Genomic DNA, 13,039 nt, shown 5'->3' on the forward strand with positions numbered 1-13,039 from the left:
CGTCGTTCCGGTATTTTTCTGTTCGAAAATTGACACGTGTATATATCTATTCTTGTGTGTGTGTGTGCGTGCGTGCGCGCGCGCACCATCTCTGAAATATTATCGTCATAGAAATCATATGGGAAAATATTTCTTTCTTTAACAATAGCTACTTTTTTTTAGGAAAGTTACATTAAGGAAATGATGTGAATAAATAAGGCGCGAATAAGTAAATGCAAAAATAAAAATACGTTTTGTCTTTTTTGGGGGGGATTTTCTTCAAAATGCGAAAATGAGCATAATCTCTAAACTGTTTTTTTAGTTTATTGGTCTTTTATATTCTCTCAAAGTTTTGACATTTAAATTCGGGACACCCTGTATATATACTTGATAATAGTATATTTAATTATTGCTTAGTTTCCGTTCAGTGCTTCATGAATCTCTGTTCCATAAATTGTTATATTTAGAATTCGTCGTGTCGCGCTATCTCTTTAATACGATTGAATCTTTCGTTTATCAATCTTCCAATAGATGAGTTAATCAGTATTTTATGAAATGGTGTTTCCCGAGTTTGAGATTATTCGAAGATTATTATAAATTATTGTAAGGTATAAACAGCAGATTGATGGATGTTTGTGGAATTGTATAACTGTTGATTAATCGTCGAATAACAGATTATGAATAGTTAGGTATCGACAGTTTACAAGCTGGTATTGGTACTCTCGGATAATCGATGTTTTTTCTGAACTACAATATACATCACCTAGGAAAGGAGAAGATTAATAGCAATCTGCATTTTGCAAGAATAACAATGTTGATTACTATAAAGCCTATTTCTGTTAATTTTTTTTTGTAGTTTTTATTACTATTTTAAATACAAGAATATTATATATCTTTCTAATATTTCGAAATTATTATCATGATAAACATTCGATATTATACGCTGTATTATTTATAATAAATTAATAGATATATACATTTGAAATAAAAATTGTAGGATTGATATTGAAATACGTTAATATTTTTAAAAGATCTTAACTTAATTCTTAATACAGTCGTTTAGATATCGTAATGATTATTAGAAATAAAGATATATTCACAAGAAATAATCACCGTTTACCAAAGATTTTATTTTGGTTGGTTATCTGTGTTTGACGAATAAATTCAATCTAAAGTAATTATTAAATAATTGCTAGTAGTAGTAATTACTACTACTAGTTATCAAAGAAATATAAGTTTAGTTATAGATGGAAAAAAAGAAATAAAATTAAGCTACAGTTACTGAAAAAGAGTAAGTCTAACTAAAACTTCGTTACAAGCAACGAGTTGCTTCCCAGCCCTAGTCTTGTATTAATTAGCTATCAGAAAAAATTAATATCTTTTAGCATCAGATATTGATAGCATCGTTAATAAAAAAATATTTCTTTCTTTTATCGTTAATATGGAACGGATATCACGTCACCGTCTTATTATAAAATACGACCCGTATAACATAAAAAGAGCACGTTTGCGTTTCTTTCTGGTTGTGCAAACGAGTAAACTTGGGAACATACATGATTAGCATATAGCTGGTCATTCTATGAAGCATATGTATATACGCGCATGCATATGCATTGCGTAGGCTGGAATTAGCTTGAAATGTTTAATTGAACGAGCATTATCGACGTGCAAGTCTGTTCGCCGTCGCCGATTGATGTATTGCGTAAACATGGTGCTCAACCAAATCGACGCTCACTTTAATAATATTGGCAAGTAGCTAGACATGCGGGCGGATAAATCGGTCAAGTATTCTTCCAATTTAATTTATGATGACTCGATAATTTAAAAAAAAACAGTGAATATAATTAACATATTTTTGGATTTCCGATTAATTAATTAATTGAATCGTCTTACTACTAATTTTGATTGAGTAAAATGTGAAAATAAAAAGACTAACTATTTTACATAACTAACACTAAGTTATGTAAAATAATTAATACAACGTAGATTATTTAAAAAAATTGCATTTTATTGATTAACATGTAACTTCTCTTTATGCAATCACGCAGAGAGAATTTACATTATACAAGCTTCACAAGCGTATACGCACGAAGCGACATGCGTGGGGATGAACGAGAGACTAACAGGGATGGATAAAGCAAAAACCTGGTCCATGATAAATGTCCCGACACCCATCACGGCGCAACATCACGGCGTATCCCTCAAAACAGAGCTACAATCGCGGCCTCTCGTAACCATTATGCTAAAATGCAATCTCCTGATAACCACAGTCGCGCCATCGCGGAGCTTAATCTCACCTATCTCTGTACAGCCGTCGGGGAACGGAAACAAAATGGGAATGAGAGACTGGTTCCGCCTGGCCGGATGATTCGGGATAAAGAGGGCGGAATTGGGGATGTAGAAGGGATGGCAAAGAGAGACACAAATCCAGAGGAATAGGAGAAGAGAGAGAGAGAGAGAGAGAGAGAGAGAGGGTGAGAGAGGGCGGACAATGGTAACCGAGACTGGAGATACGAAAAGAAATAAATTCCGCAATCGATAAGCGTCCGGTTAAACGTCAAAGCGCACCGGTGTGGGTAGACGAGGCACTTTCGATCCTTGACAAAAAACACAATCGCCGATATCCAGGGGATATAGAGCGCGCTTGCTTGCTTTGCCTCTCTTTTCTGGCTCGCCCGCATCTTTTTTCTTTCCTACCGGAAAGTCGAGTCGATGTCGGAGTACACGTTGTAATGCCCGCGATCTCTTTAGATTTATTTCTCTTTTCCTTTTTTCTGTCTCCTTCTCTCTTTCTCTTTCTCTCTCTATCTCTCCCTCTCTCTTCTTCTCCGTTTCTAGAGGGGCTCTGCAATTTTACTACATTGCCGATAGAGATATCCGGTCAAGAATTATTTCCGCTGCTTGAAGGATTGTAAATCTCTTCCAAACGAGATCAAGTGTTACGTGAATAATTTTCTGTTATTAACAATATAAGATTTGTTGTATTTTTTTAATTAAAATATGAATACTATCACTTGCTTTTGTGCTGATAAAGAATAACCGAAACGTTTTATGATTTAATGTTAAACATTTCTTGGAATTAAATATTTATGTTAATATTTAAGCGCACTAATTATAGCACCGATTCCTAGCTTTATTTTCTTTATTAGTTTTTTTTATTATAAGAAATCTTATTGTTTTTTTTAATTATTCTGTTCTTTTTTCTCATTTTGTAAATATATAACTAAAATAGAATTTACAGATACAGCATGAACACAATTTACATTTTCTATTCCATGTTTCTGTTTAACATTTCAAAATTTAAATCTCTTCATCGAGATTTAAATTTTGTCGAGATAGTTCAGATTAAACGCTGTATGTGTGGTTTATTTAAAAGTTAAAAGTAGTGCAAGTCAACTATCAAAATGGTTTTATCCTATTTGCACGACGAACATAAATGCATTCATGGACAACAACGTGAATGTTGAATGTTAAATGTCAATACTACTAAATTTTCTATCGATATATCAAGTGTGACCTATTTATGATACAAATCAACTGAATAAAACTCTGCAAGTTAAAACTGCAAGTTAAGGTATACATTTATTTCAATGAGTTTCAAAATTCCGAAAGTTTTTGCTGTGACTTTCTTACGTGAGCTATTTATTATGGAGATGTAAAACCGAACGGGAATGTCCGTACCCTTCTTCCTGCGAAATAAACAGCTCATATATCGACGTCGTATCTTCCATCATGACGTAATTCGCTTAGCTATCGACAGCCATTGCCACGACTTAGTCAGCGGAGGAAAGAAGTATTCCCCGAGTGGCGGCGGCAAAATCGTTCGGCGTTTAGCTCTCTTTCGTGGAGCGTTCGGAAAGTTTAGATACCTCTTCGGGATCCTCTTCCAGGCGAGCGAATAAGCAGGCATTAAAGGCTTAGACCAGAGATCGAATTGGAAGTACCTACGTAGTCTTCCTGCACCTTTCCTTTCCATCTTCTTCTTGCAATTTTCTCTCTCTCTCTCACACACACACACACACACACATACACACACACACATACACACATCCACTCCACGCATACATTCGCCTGATCGCCATCGTTCTGTAACGAGGACCAGGTATGGTCGCACTGGGATAGGTTAAGCATCGAGAATTACCGAGATCCTCGAACGGGTTCGCAAGGCATACCGGAGCAGAGGATCATCTTACGATTGTATTCGAACTTCAGATCAAACTAGATCTGGTCAAGCCGAACCAGTTTGGCCAAACTTATATTTTACTGTTAACTCTACTTTTTCCAAATTCTGAATAATAGGTAATACGATGATTCCGAATGATAGTCGAAATCACGTTGATACATATACACGAGACAATAGCTCTTTCACATGCAAGTGCTTGAATAAGTATACAGTCGTAGTCAATGATTGCATACTTACACAACTACAAGCTGGCTTTATTCTAGTATTAGACAAACATTCTATTATTCTATTACTACCGATTGTAATTATGACGTATTACCGGAGACTATTATAACAAATTTCATAATTGATCAATTGATATATACGTAAATAACTGATAATTAGGAAATATTCTGTCTTCTGTATAGAGATTAACTTCGGGACGTACCAAACGTAAAAATATATAAACGTAGCATATAATATGTATTGTCATGCGTTTAATATTATGTAATATACGTCTGTCATTGTTATGTTGGAACATTTCAATTTGCCGCCTGAAAGCGCGAATCTGTAATTTTACATTTTAATGTGTTACGCTCTGTCGTCTATGATAATTGCAACATTTTTGACTATTATTTTTTTAGATTAATATGAACACTTTTTTTTCAGCGTCGCCGAATCACCGCGAAGCAATCCAAGCTGAACGTTTTCAGAACGCATTCGGTGAGTCGACATTTATTTTGCACGATTAATTTGCCCATTAATCTTACGCACGGAGCGTGTAAAATAATTAATGGAGTCAGTTCGATTAATGGCGTATTATAGGCAATAATCTATCTTTAATTTATTAAGCAATTAATTAAAAGATTAAAAGAAATAAAAACAGCTTTATCCCTTTACTTTGAATTTTATTTAACTATAATTATATGAAATTTTATTGCCCAATATTTTCGCGCGGCATCCGGAAAGTGTAATATATAATATCTACAAATACGAGCTTAAGATAAGAGTGCATCTGTTTGTTTTTCCATCGTACATAATTCAGAGAGTATTTGTATTTTTGTGCATGAGAAATTATTTCTCTTTTCCGCGAGAGATATCGTCCTACCCGTCCAAGCACTTCGTCTGGAACAGTTATGTTGTCCGATGCGTTCGAAAACCTCTCTCCGTGATTACCTTCCGCGGTGTCCCTCTCCACTCCCGGATAAAGAAGTGGGCTTAAAATCAGAGCCGAGCTTAAAATTGCTCTACCAGCGAGCGCCGCCGACCTACAAGCTCGTTCTGTCGTGACAGGAAGCGAGAACGTAGGAATGGCTGAGGTTAAGTATCGAGGATCGTCAAGCTACTCGACCGATTTCGTTCCAAAGATGAAAGCGCTCTTAATGGAGTACCATTGTCTGGTTTCGTCCAAGTTTCGTCCCGTGACGTCCCTTCTCCTGGCTCAACTGAGCTGAGGCACTCGCCGTTTTATCGTTCGGGATTTTGGGTTCGACCAGCCGCCGCCGCTTACAAGGCGGTTCGTAAGACGAAGGAATTGCTTGAACCTTCAGCGTAATTAATGGCTTCATCAGTTCGTCCCGCCGACTAATTAATTCGCCGTCTCTTGAAGACGTGTCACTCTCCCCTCGAAAACTTTCCCCGACACTTCTAATACGGAGATTCGAATATTAATCGACTGAGCGTGAGAAAAAAACGAAGGACTTGTTACCGAGGACAATGATTGAAATCTCTGGTCTCGTGACAAATGTCTTGTCTATGATGATAAGGATGTTACGTATGTTACTAGCGAATCTTCATTTTGATGAGATTCGAGAGATATACATACTATAAAGTAGCATATTCAAAATAATGGCGCGGAATGTTTATTTTGCAATTGTTGGAAGTTTTCTTCGTCGAGATAAAACTAGTCCTTTAGTTTAAAAAGTATAATCCAATCAATGCGAAGCGCTTACTTACTAAGTGCTCTTCTGCTGAAAGAAGAAGCAACCAAAGAATATATGTACTTTTGTACATATTTTGCATTACAAACTTCTACAATATAATGTGTAAAGTGTTTCAGAATCCCGATGTTTTAAACTCTTTGCAGTGATATAAAATTTTGCGGAAATTCAGTTTTTACACTAACATTTTCATATCAAAAACGTCTTAAATAAATGTAAATAAGATAGAGATCTTACATTTGAGATTTAATACAGGCTATTTCAAAATTCTTCCCAACTTAATAAAAATACTATATTGGTTCTCAAAAAATTAAGTAAACAAATTATTTGTAAATTTTAATTTTAAGATATAGCTTTTGAAGTAATAAGGTGTTTTAATATAGCTAATTATAGACTAAGTTTAGACGATCACTTGTGAGTATTAGCGTGCCAAAGTGTGCACTTACTGTAATACTATTGCATGTGACTCATGGACAGATGACTGTCTAATCATAATCTGTAATTGGCTATGTTTAAAGGAGGATCCTGGTTTAGAATCTTAAAACAATTAAAATTGGTTTTTTTTTTCATATTTTTATAGTGAAACATTCAAGTAAGATATTCCTATTATTTCGAAATTCGAAAAATTGACAAAATTGTAAGCGACAAAATTGTAAGTTAGCAGGTAGCCGTCCGACTATTCGACACACTCAGGTAGGAATCTCCGCACAGCTCGTGGAGATGTGTTTGTGTTCGAAACACCTCAAGCGCATTCAATGGAAATAGAATCTGTCATATGCACAATAAAGAACATCTATTTTATGGAGAAGAATACAGATAAACCAGAAATTAACTGTAAATATACAAAAATTTACTAATACAAAAATTTTGTATTTGTAACTAGAACTTTAAACGCGAGTATTTAGCATTTTTCTTGAATTCGTGTTTTTTAATTCAGTTGATATCATAACTTAAAAATTAATAATCGAGTCGAGTTTATCTTACGCGATATTACGTCCTAACAATGTACATAATTCGGCTAAATATTAATAAAACCTTTTAAAAAAATGTGTACTTGATTATTAATATAAAATGTGAGTTATAGTTTAAAAATATTCCTAAATTTGTTCCATTTCCGAGCATTCTAAAACAGGATTCCCCTTAAACTATTATATTTCAAAAATTACTGCTTAAAATAAAAAACAAATTTTTTCATTATATTTTTCGAGAACTATCTTGATATAGCATTTTGAGTCGCGAATTATACGATTATATAGTCCTATATATTTATATAGCAATATATTCAAAAGCTAAAAATTATTCAAAGCTCATCGAGAATTAGACAAGGTTTTCATAAGGCAATTGTTTGATGAAACTTTTGTGAAAAAAGCGTCCACAATATGATTCAATTGCAACACAATTATTAGTTAGCTATTTCGATATATGATCGATATTATAAAATGAGAATTGCGTGTCGAGTCGACTCACGAGGAGCAATAATTTGCGAAACTCATTAGCGCGCTCTCAATTCAATTTAAAATATATATATCTCTCTTTCTGCCTCTCTCCCTCTCTCGTAATCTCACCGAATTTCCTGACGCTGAGATTCCCGCATATGTATTATTATATGCATTATGCATATGTTTCCGGTCGCGCCCCAATGCACCGTTACGTCCTGACGACCGTGATTCAAAGATACATATCTCAGATACTACTTGTATATGTATATGTCTCAGAACTGCGAATATCAGAAGCGGAGGTGAACCCAAGGAGAACATTGCACAGTTCTTGAAATATCGATATTTTGTCCTTTGTAAATCTAGTACCTCCATCATTAAAACATGTTATAATATATGTTATAATTAAGTGCTAATTTATTGCTAATTTATTGCTTTAGTCCTTTTTATTGCTCCTATCTATTCATAGGAAATTCATAAGAATTAATAGCAAAAGTGGAAGTGCTGACGTTACGCCAACACTCCCACTTCCGGAAAACATAGTTTATTTGTTTACAGTGTTCTATACACGTTTTTTGAAAGTTGGAATGCTACGTAGTATTGTATAATATAAAGTCAGCATTTTTACTTTTAATATTAATTTCCTGCGAATAGATAGGGATAATAAATTCGAAACTAGAGTAATAAATTAATAATTATAGCAAGAATGAAGAAAAAATTCTAATATATCGATTTTATATACTTATTTATTTTTTTTTTTTTTAATAATTTTTTATTTCATAGGAGTAACATATTTCATAGTTACAAATGATTATGTTAAACTTCCATTATGCATGCAATTAATAAAAATCAATTTTAAAGTTTGCCTTTTTTTTAAACATAAGATTTTATTTTTTTTCTTTTTTTCTAAGATATGTAGCATTGAAAATTACAGTGGAAACTAGATTACAATGAAAATATCGAAAAAAAAAATCGAGAAAAAGTATGCTGACAACCAACATTGTGCATATTAATCGATTTAAGTTTTGCTAAAATTCGGTCATGTTCAAAGAATTATCGCGTTAATTCTTAAATTTATCATCCTCCTGTCGAGATAACACGTCTATACTTTTCAAATATGCTGAAGGAAAAATCGCGGCAGGCATTAAAAAGGGATCTTCAACCTTCTTGAAATGAGAAACGCAGGTCGAAGAATGACTCGACAAAGTGGAAAAGGGGATTAACGAGAAAAGAGGGGTGGATGAGTTACTTGGGAAGGTTACGGTAATCCGACGAACTCATCGTGTAATTTCCCATAAGGCGGCGCGAAGGAGGCTTGTATTCCGCTTTTGTCGAAACTTTCAGCAAAGTATATTTCACCATCCTAGTACGTATATCTCTACGTCGATCTGCCTCTCGCCAACATTTCACATCGTTTACACTTTCCGTTTTGCAGTTTCACTTTCTGTTTTAACTGATTTGTTTCTTTTTTTATTCCTAATATATTGTTGTAATTTGTTTGCGCGTAATTCTTCCCCGCTTTGACTTTAATTCATGTTTATTGTTATTATTTCATTTTTTAAATATTTCTTCTCTCACAGCGTCTGTCTCGCCGAGTTACACTGCACCTCGGACGGTGCAGTTTCGCGCGCGTGTCGCGAGGCTTAATTAGGCTAATGGATATCCGTAATTGATGCAACGAGATTGTCCACTCGAGTGTTGAATAACGTCCGCTGCCGACCTCACCGCGCCGTGATATAATTCGTCCTCTCAGCAAGAAGCCCGTCCGGTCTCGTGAATTTTTCGGGCGTACGCTTGGCAGTAATCTTAGGATGCATTATTCAAAATTTATCTTGTCTCGCGAGTTACAAAGTTCCGTACTATGCGTATATAATGTAAAAATAGGCAACTTTTATCGTGGGTCGAGTCTGAAAGGTAATATGAAAATCTCGATAATCGAAAAATATGGAGCGTCAAGAGGATAGTGCTAATCTCAAAATTTTTCGAATCTTCTGATCTATCGCAAAATTATAAGTATAACATAATTTAGAATATTTATTAAATTCCAGCAATTCTGTACGTAACACAATATATTCTGGAAAAAGAGTCTACTTGGTTCAATTGGAATTCTTGTGAAAATGGACAAATCAGAATTTTCTAGTTGAATCTATTATATAATTCTAATTGAGATAATCCTAAAATTTTCATCAATATGATCAGAATCTGTATGGCCATCTTCTGATTGGTTCATTTTTAACTGAGAATTTTTCTCAGTGCGTAAAGTGGTAAGCTCTAATATCAATTCCGACAAATCTAGGGGGAGATTTTTGTGATCGCAAAAATTTATTGAGATTCAAAACGAGAATGAAATAGAGATTAACAAGTTTATACGCGATACGAAATGGAAATAAAAACTGAACGTTCAGGCAATACTTCTACGTCGATCGTTGCATTAATAACTCCCGAGAGATAACGTTGCGTTCTACGTTTCTCATCTCTTCCTCCGACAGCGAGCACGGGCGCGTAAAAATTGCGACGCATTTCTCTGTGCCACGGGCTCCGTGCGAAACCGCCGGTGCTGCGAGAGAACGCACGGTCTGAAATATTAAACCGCGCTAAAAGCCTAAAGTTAAACATCGCACCCGATTAATTACGAAAACATGACCGCGGGCGTAGAAGTGCCAAGCTGTGCCACTTCTCGGTATCTCCGTGCGTATTTTTCGCGCGGGGGTTTACCTTGACGCTCTTGACATCGCACTGTGGCGAAGGTTGCCAGCGGAAGGACTCGACGGGCAAGAGGATAGAATAGCATAGTAAATACAAGACGCGATGGGACAGGACACGGAACGGCGATGTATTCGGTTTCGCGAAATGCAACGGTGGTGCATTAAGCCGCACTACTCCTTTGGCCGGGAATATAATAGAATTTCCTGAGAGGAGAGAAGCCGTGGAGAAGATTAGAGCTGGCCGTTAGCTTGAGATCGGAGAAGGAGTGCTCTCGTCTTTTATCCTGATTCAAGGTTCAATTAGAATATCGTCTGTCGAGTCGAGCGATATATATTATCACGTCATCCATCTCGGTGACGATATTGATATTGGCAATGCCTTTGGCGATTCTGGAAAGTTTAAATTTATTGTACGTCAAAGTATATCGTAGATATCAGCTAAATTATTTTCTTCCATCGGAAAAAAAAAAAAAAACATTTCCGTTTAAATATAAATTTTTGGTAAAAACGCGAGAGTGTTTCAAATACCAGCAGGTATTAATTCTCCATCGACAATATGAAATTTTCATCCTTTGTCTGCAACCTGGATTTTCGAACTTCAGTGCACATTTTTATAATGTTCTGTTTCTCGATTCTATTCTTAAGAAATATAGAATTGAGATACTGGACTGTATAAAAATCTAAAAAAAGTTCTTACATACTTATGAAAACTTTAACAAGGTTTCATCATCGTACAAGTTAAATTTTTTACTTATTTTTTACAGATTTCAATTTATCTACCAGAACTGTCACAATCAAAAAATGGACTGTGCTTTTAACCCGGGAATAGTCGTCTGGGGTATTTTTATATCCCAGCAGCGAAAAGAATGTGAAATGTTATAAAATGATGTTTTGTATAGATATTGTTTACACATTTTTTAAGTATTCTTTACGCAGTTTTTAAATATGTAATTCCATTGAAAACTCGCAATAAAAAAGCGTTATTAATGAAAATCTTCATTTGTTGGAAGTACTGTACTAGTGGAATACACAACAATAAGCTATTTAACATGCTTACAATATCTCATTTAATATTTGTTTGGTTTCTACTTACCTTTTTAGAGAAAACTGTGATTAAATATCCATAATGTTCTCAAGATAATAAATCGGAAACCAATTAATAATGTACAGTATGTTATTAATAATAATTGCAGATTTTAATTGCAACGTGAAAATACCCTAGATCGTTTATGTAAAAAAAAAAAAAAAAAAAAAAAAAAAAATTAAATGGCTACTCCCGGATTAAAGTCCAACAGTGTCAGTGGAGGGTTAAGAGAGTATTTTTATTTTCGCTCTTTTATACATGACGATAACGCGTTGAGCAGCCCCGGTGATTAAGTAGTTTGCGCGTGAATCCAACATAATCTCTCTAACCTATAATAACTTGATATCCAACAACATTATCGAAAGTGTTAGAATCCGCCGTCGTAGCGAGTTCGCGACCGACAAACATCACGGTAAAGTGCCGCGTAAAGAGATGCTTTCGTACATTTATACAGTACACGCAATAGAATGCTCCGTCGACGGGCGCGATAAAAGGCGTCACGAAGGTAGATACGCTAATGTCGCCGCTCGCGAGCAGGAGAAATATAATGGAATCTATGACGCGTAAGCGCGTCTTACGGGGCTGCGAGCGGCGGGAGATAAGCTGCACCACCACCACCACCACCGTCGCCGTCGCCGTCGTCGTCGTCTTTCGTATGCAACGAATAGGCTAAGTCACTCTCGGCGGCACTCGCGAAATCGATAACGAGCCTCGCCCGCCGTCGCTGCCGCGCCGCGTCGTCACGCTGAGGAGAGACAGTCGACCGACGGGCGAGAAACCGCGTTGTCGAGGTTCTCCGACGTGGAATTAAGCCTTCCGATATTATAACTTCCGCCTCGCGAAGTGCGGAGGAGGAGGAGGAAAGGGATTCTTGAAAATTGACAGACTCGTGAATACGTCGTTAAATGGAGACGTTCTACAAACGCGATAGTAATAATAGGCGACGTTTGTCTCGATATATGTAACAGATATACGAAAATGTGTATGAAGGGTAGAAGAGAGATAAAAAAAAAATCTTATGTAAATATATGTGCACTGAGAAAAATGTCTGGTTGGACGAAGCAGAATTTTCTAGTTAAATCTACTAAATTGAGATAAACGGAATTTAGATGAATACAATGAGATCTTCCGATTCATCCATTTTCAACCAGATCTTTTTCTCAGTGCATTAATAATAATCAGAAGTATGCGACCTAATGCAGCGTAGGAATTGTAACGAAGATAGTGTAATTATACCTATAGAAATGTGCAAGAGCAAAACCACAACTGCATTTCATAGGTAGGACAATGCGGATATTATCTGGTGTCTTGGGACAGGAAGTTCCCATTAAATGCAACGTAATAGACAAAACAGTTCTTAAGAATCCTTATCTTTTCCCGTAGCCCGCCATTACGAGTGGCAAGCATTTGCGGAATTTATTTTTAATCGGATCGCCACGACGGAGAGAGAATAAAAAGATCCTCCCGCGTTGGCTGTGGCCTCTTCCCTTCTCCCTGTCGTTATTCCTACAACGCTCGAAAATTCTCTGGACTGTAGCGGCAGCGGCTACCTTTCTACTTGATAGAAGGGGGTGTAAGGGATGTAGGGAGGGGTAATACCCTCCCAAAGTTTTCCAACATTGTTTATCGCGGTTGCCGCGAGAGAATAATCGATTAAGGGAGCGCCTCCGATCTCCCGTTCTCTTTTTCTCCTTTCACCCCCCCCCCCCCACCCCCCCCCCCCCCCCCCGCCA

The 13,039-nt window shown here is 36.2% G+C and overlaps 1 protein-coding gene across 1 annotated transcript in view; it reads left to right on the forward strand.

The window, feature by feature from the left end:
* LOC108746433 (insulin-like growth factor-binding protein complex acid labile subunit) overlaps positions 1–13,039 on the forward strand; it is a 238,114-nt gene that overhangs the window by 142,827 nt on the left and 82,248 nt on the right. The window contains exon 3 of the mRNA XM_018483209.1: positions 4,811–4,864. Within this exon, the coding sequence (XP_018338711.1) occupies positions 4,811–4,864 (54 nt within the window). The remainder of the gene's footprint in view (positions 1–4,810; positions 4,865–13,039) is intronic.

Source organism: Trachymyrmex septentrionalis, unplaced genomic scaffold, assembly GCF_001594115.1.
Source record: "Trachymyrmex septentrionalis isolate Tsep2-gDNA-1 unplaced genomic scaffold, Tsep1.0 scaffold17, whole genome shotgun sequence".
NCBI classification, from domain to species: Eukaryota; Metazoa; Arthropoda; class Insecta; order Hymenoptera; family Formicidae; genus Trachymyrmex; species Trachymyrmex septentrionalis.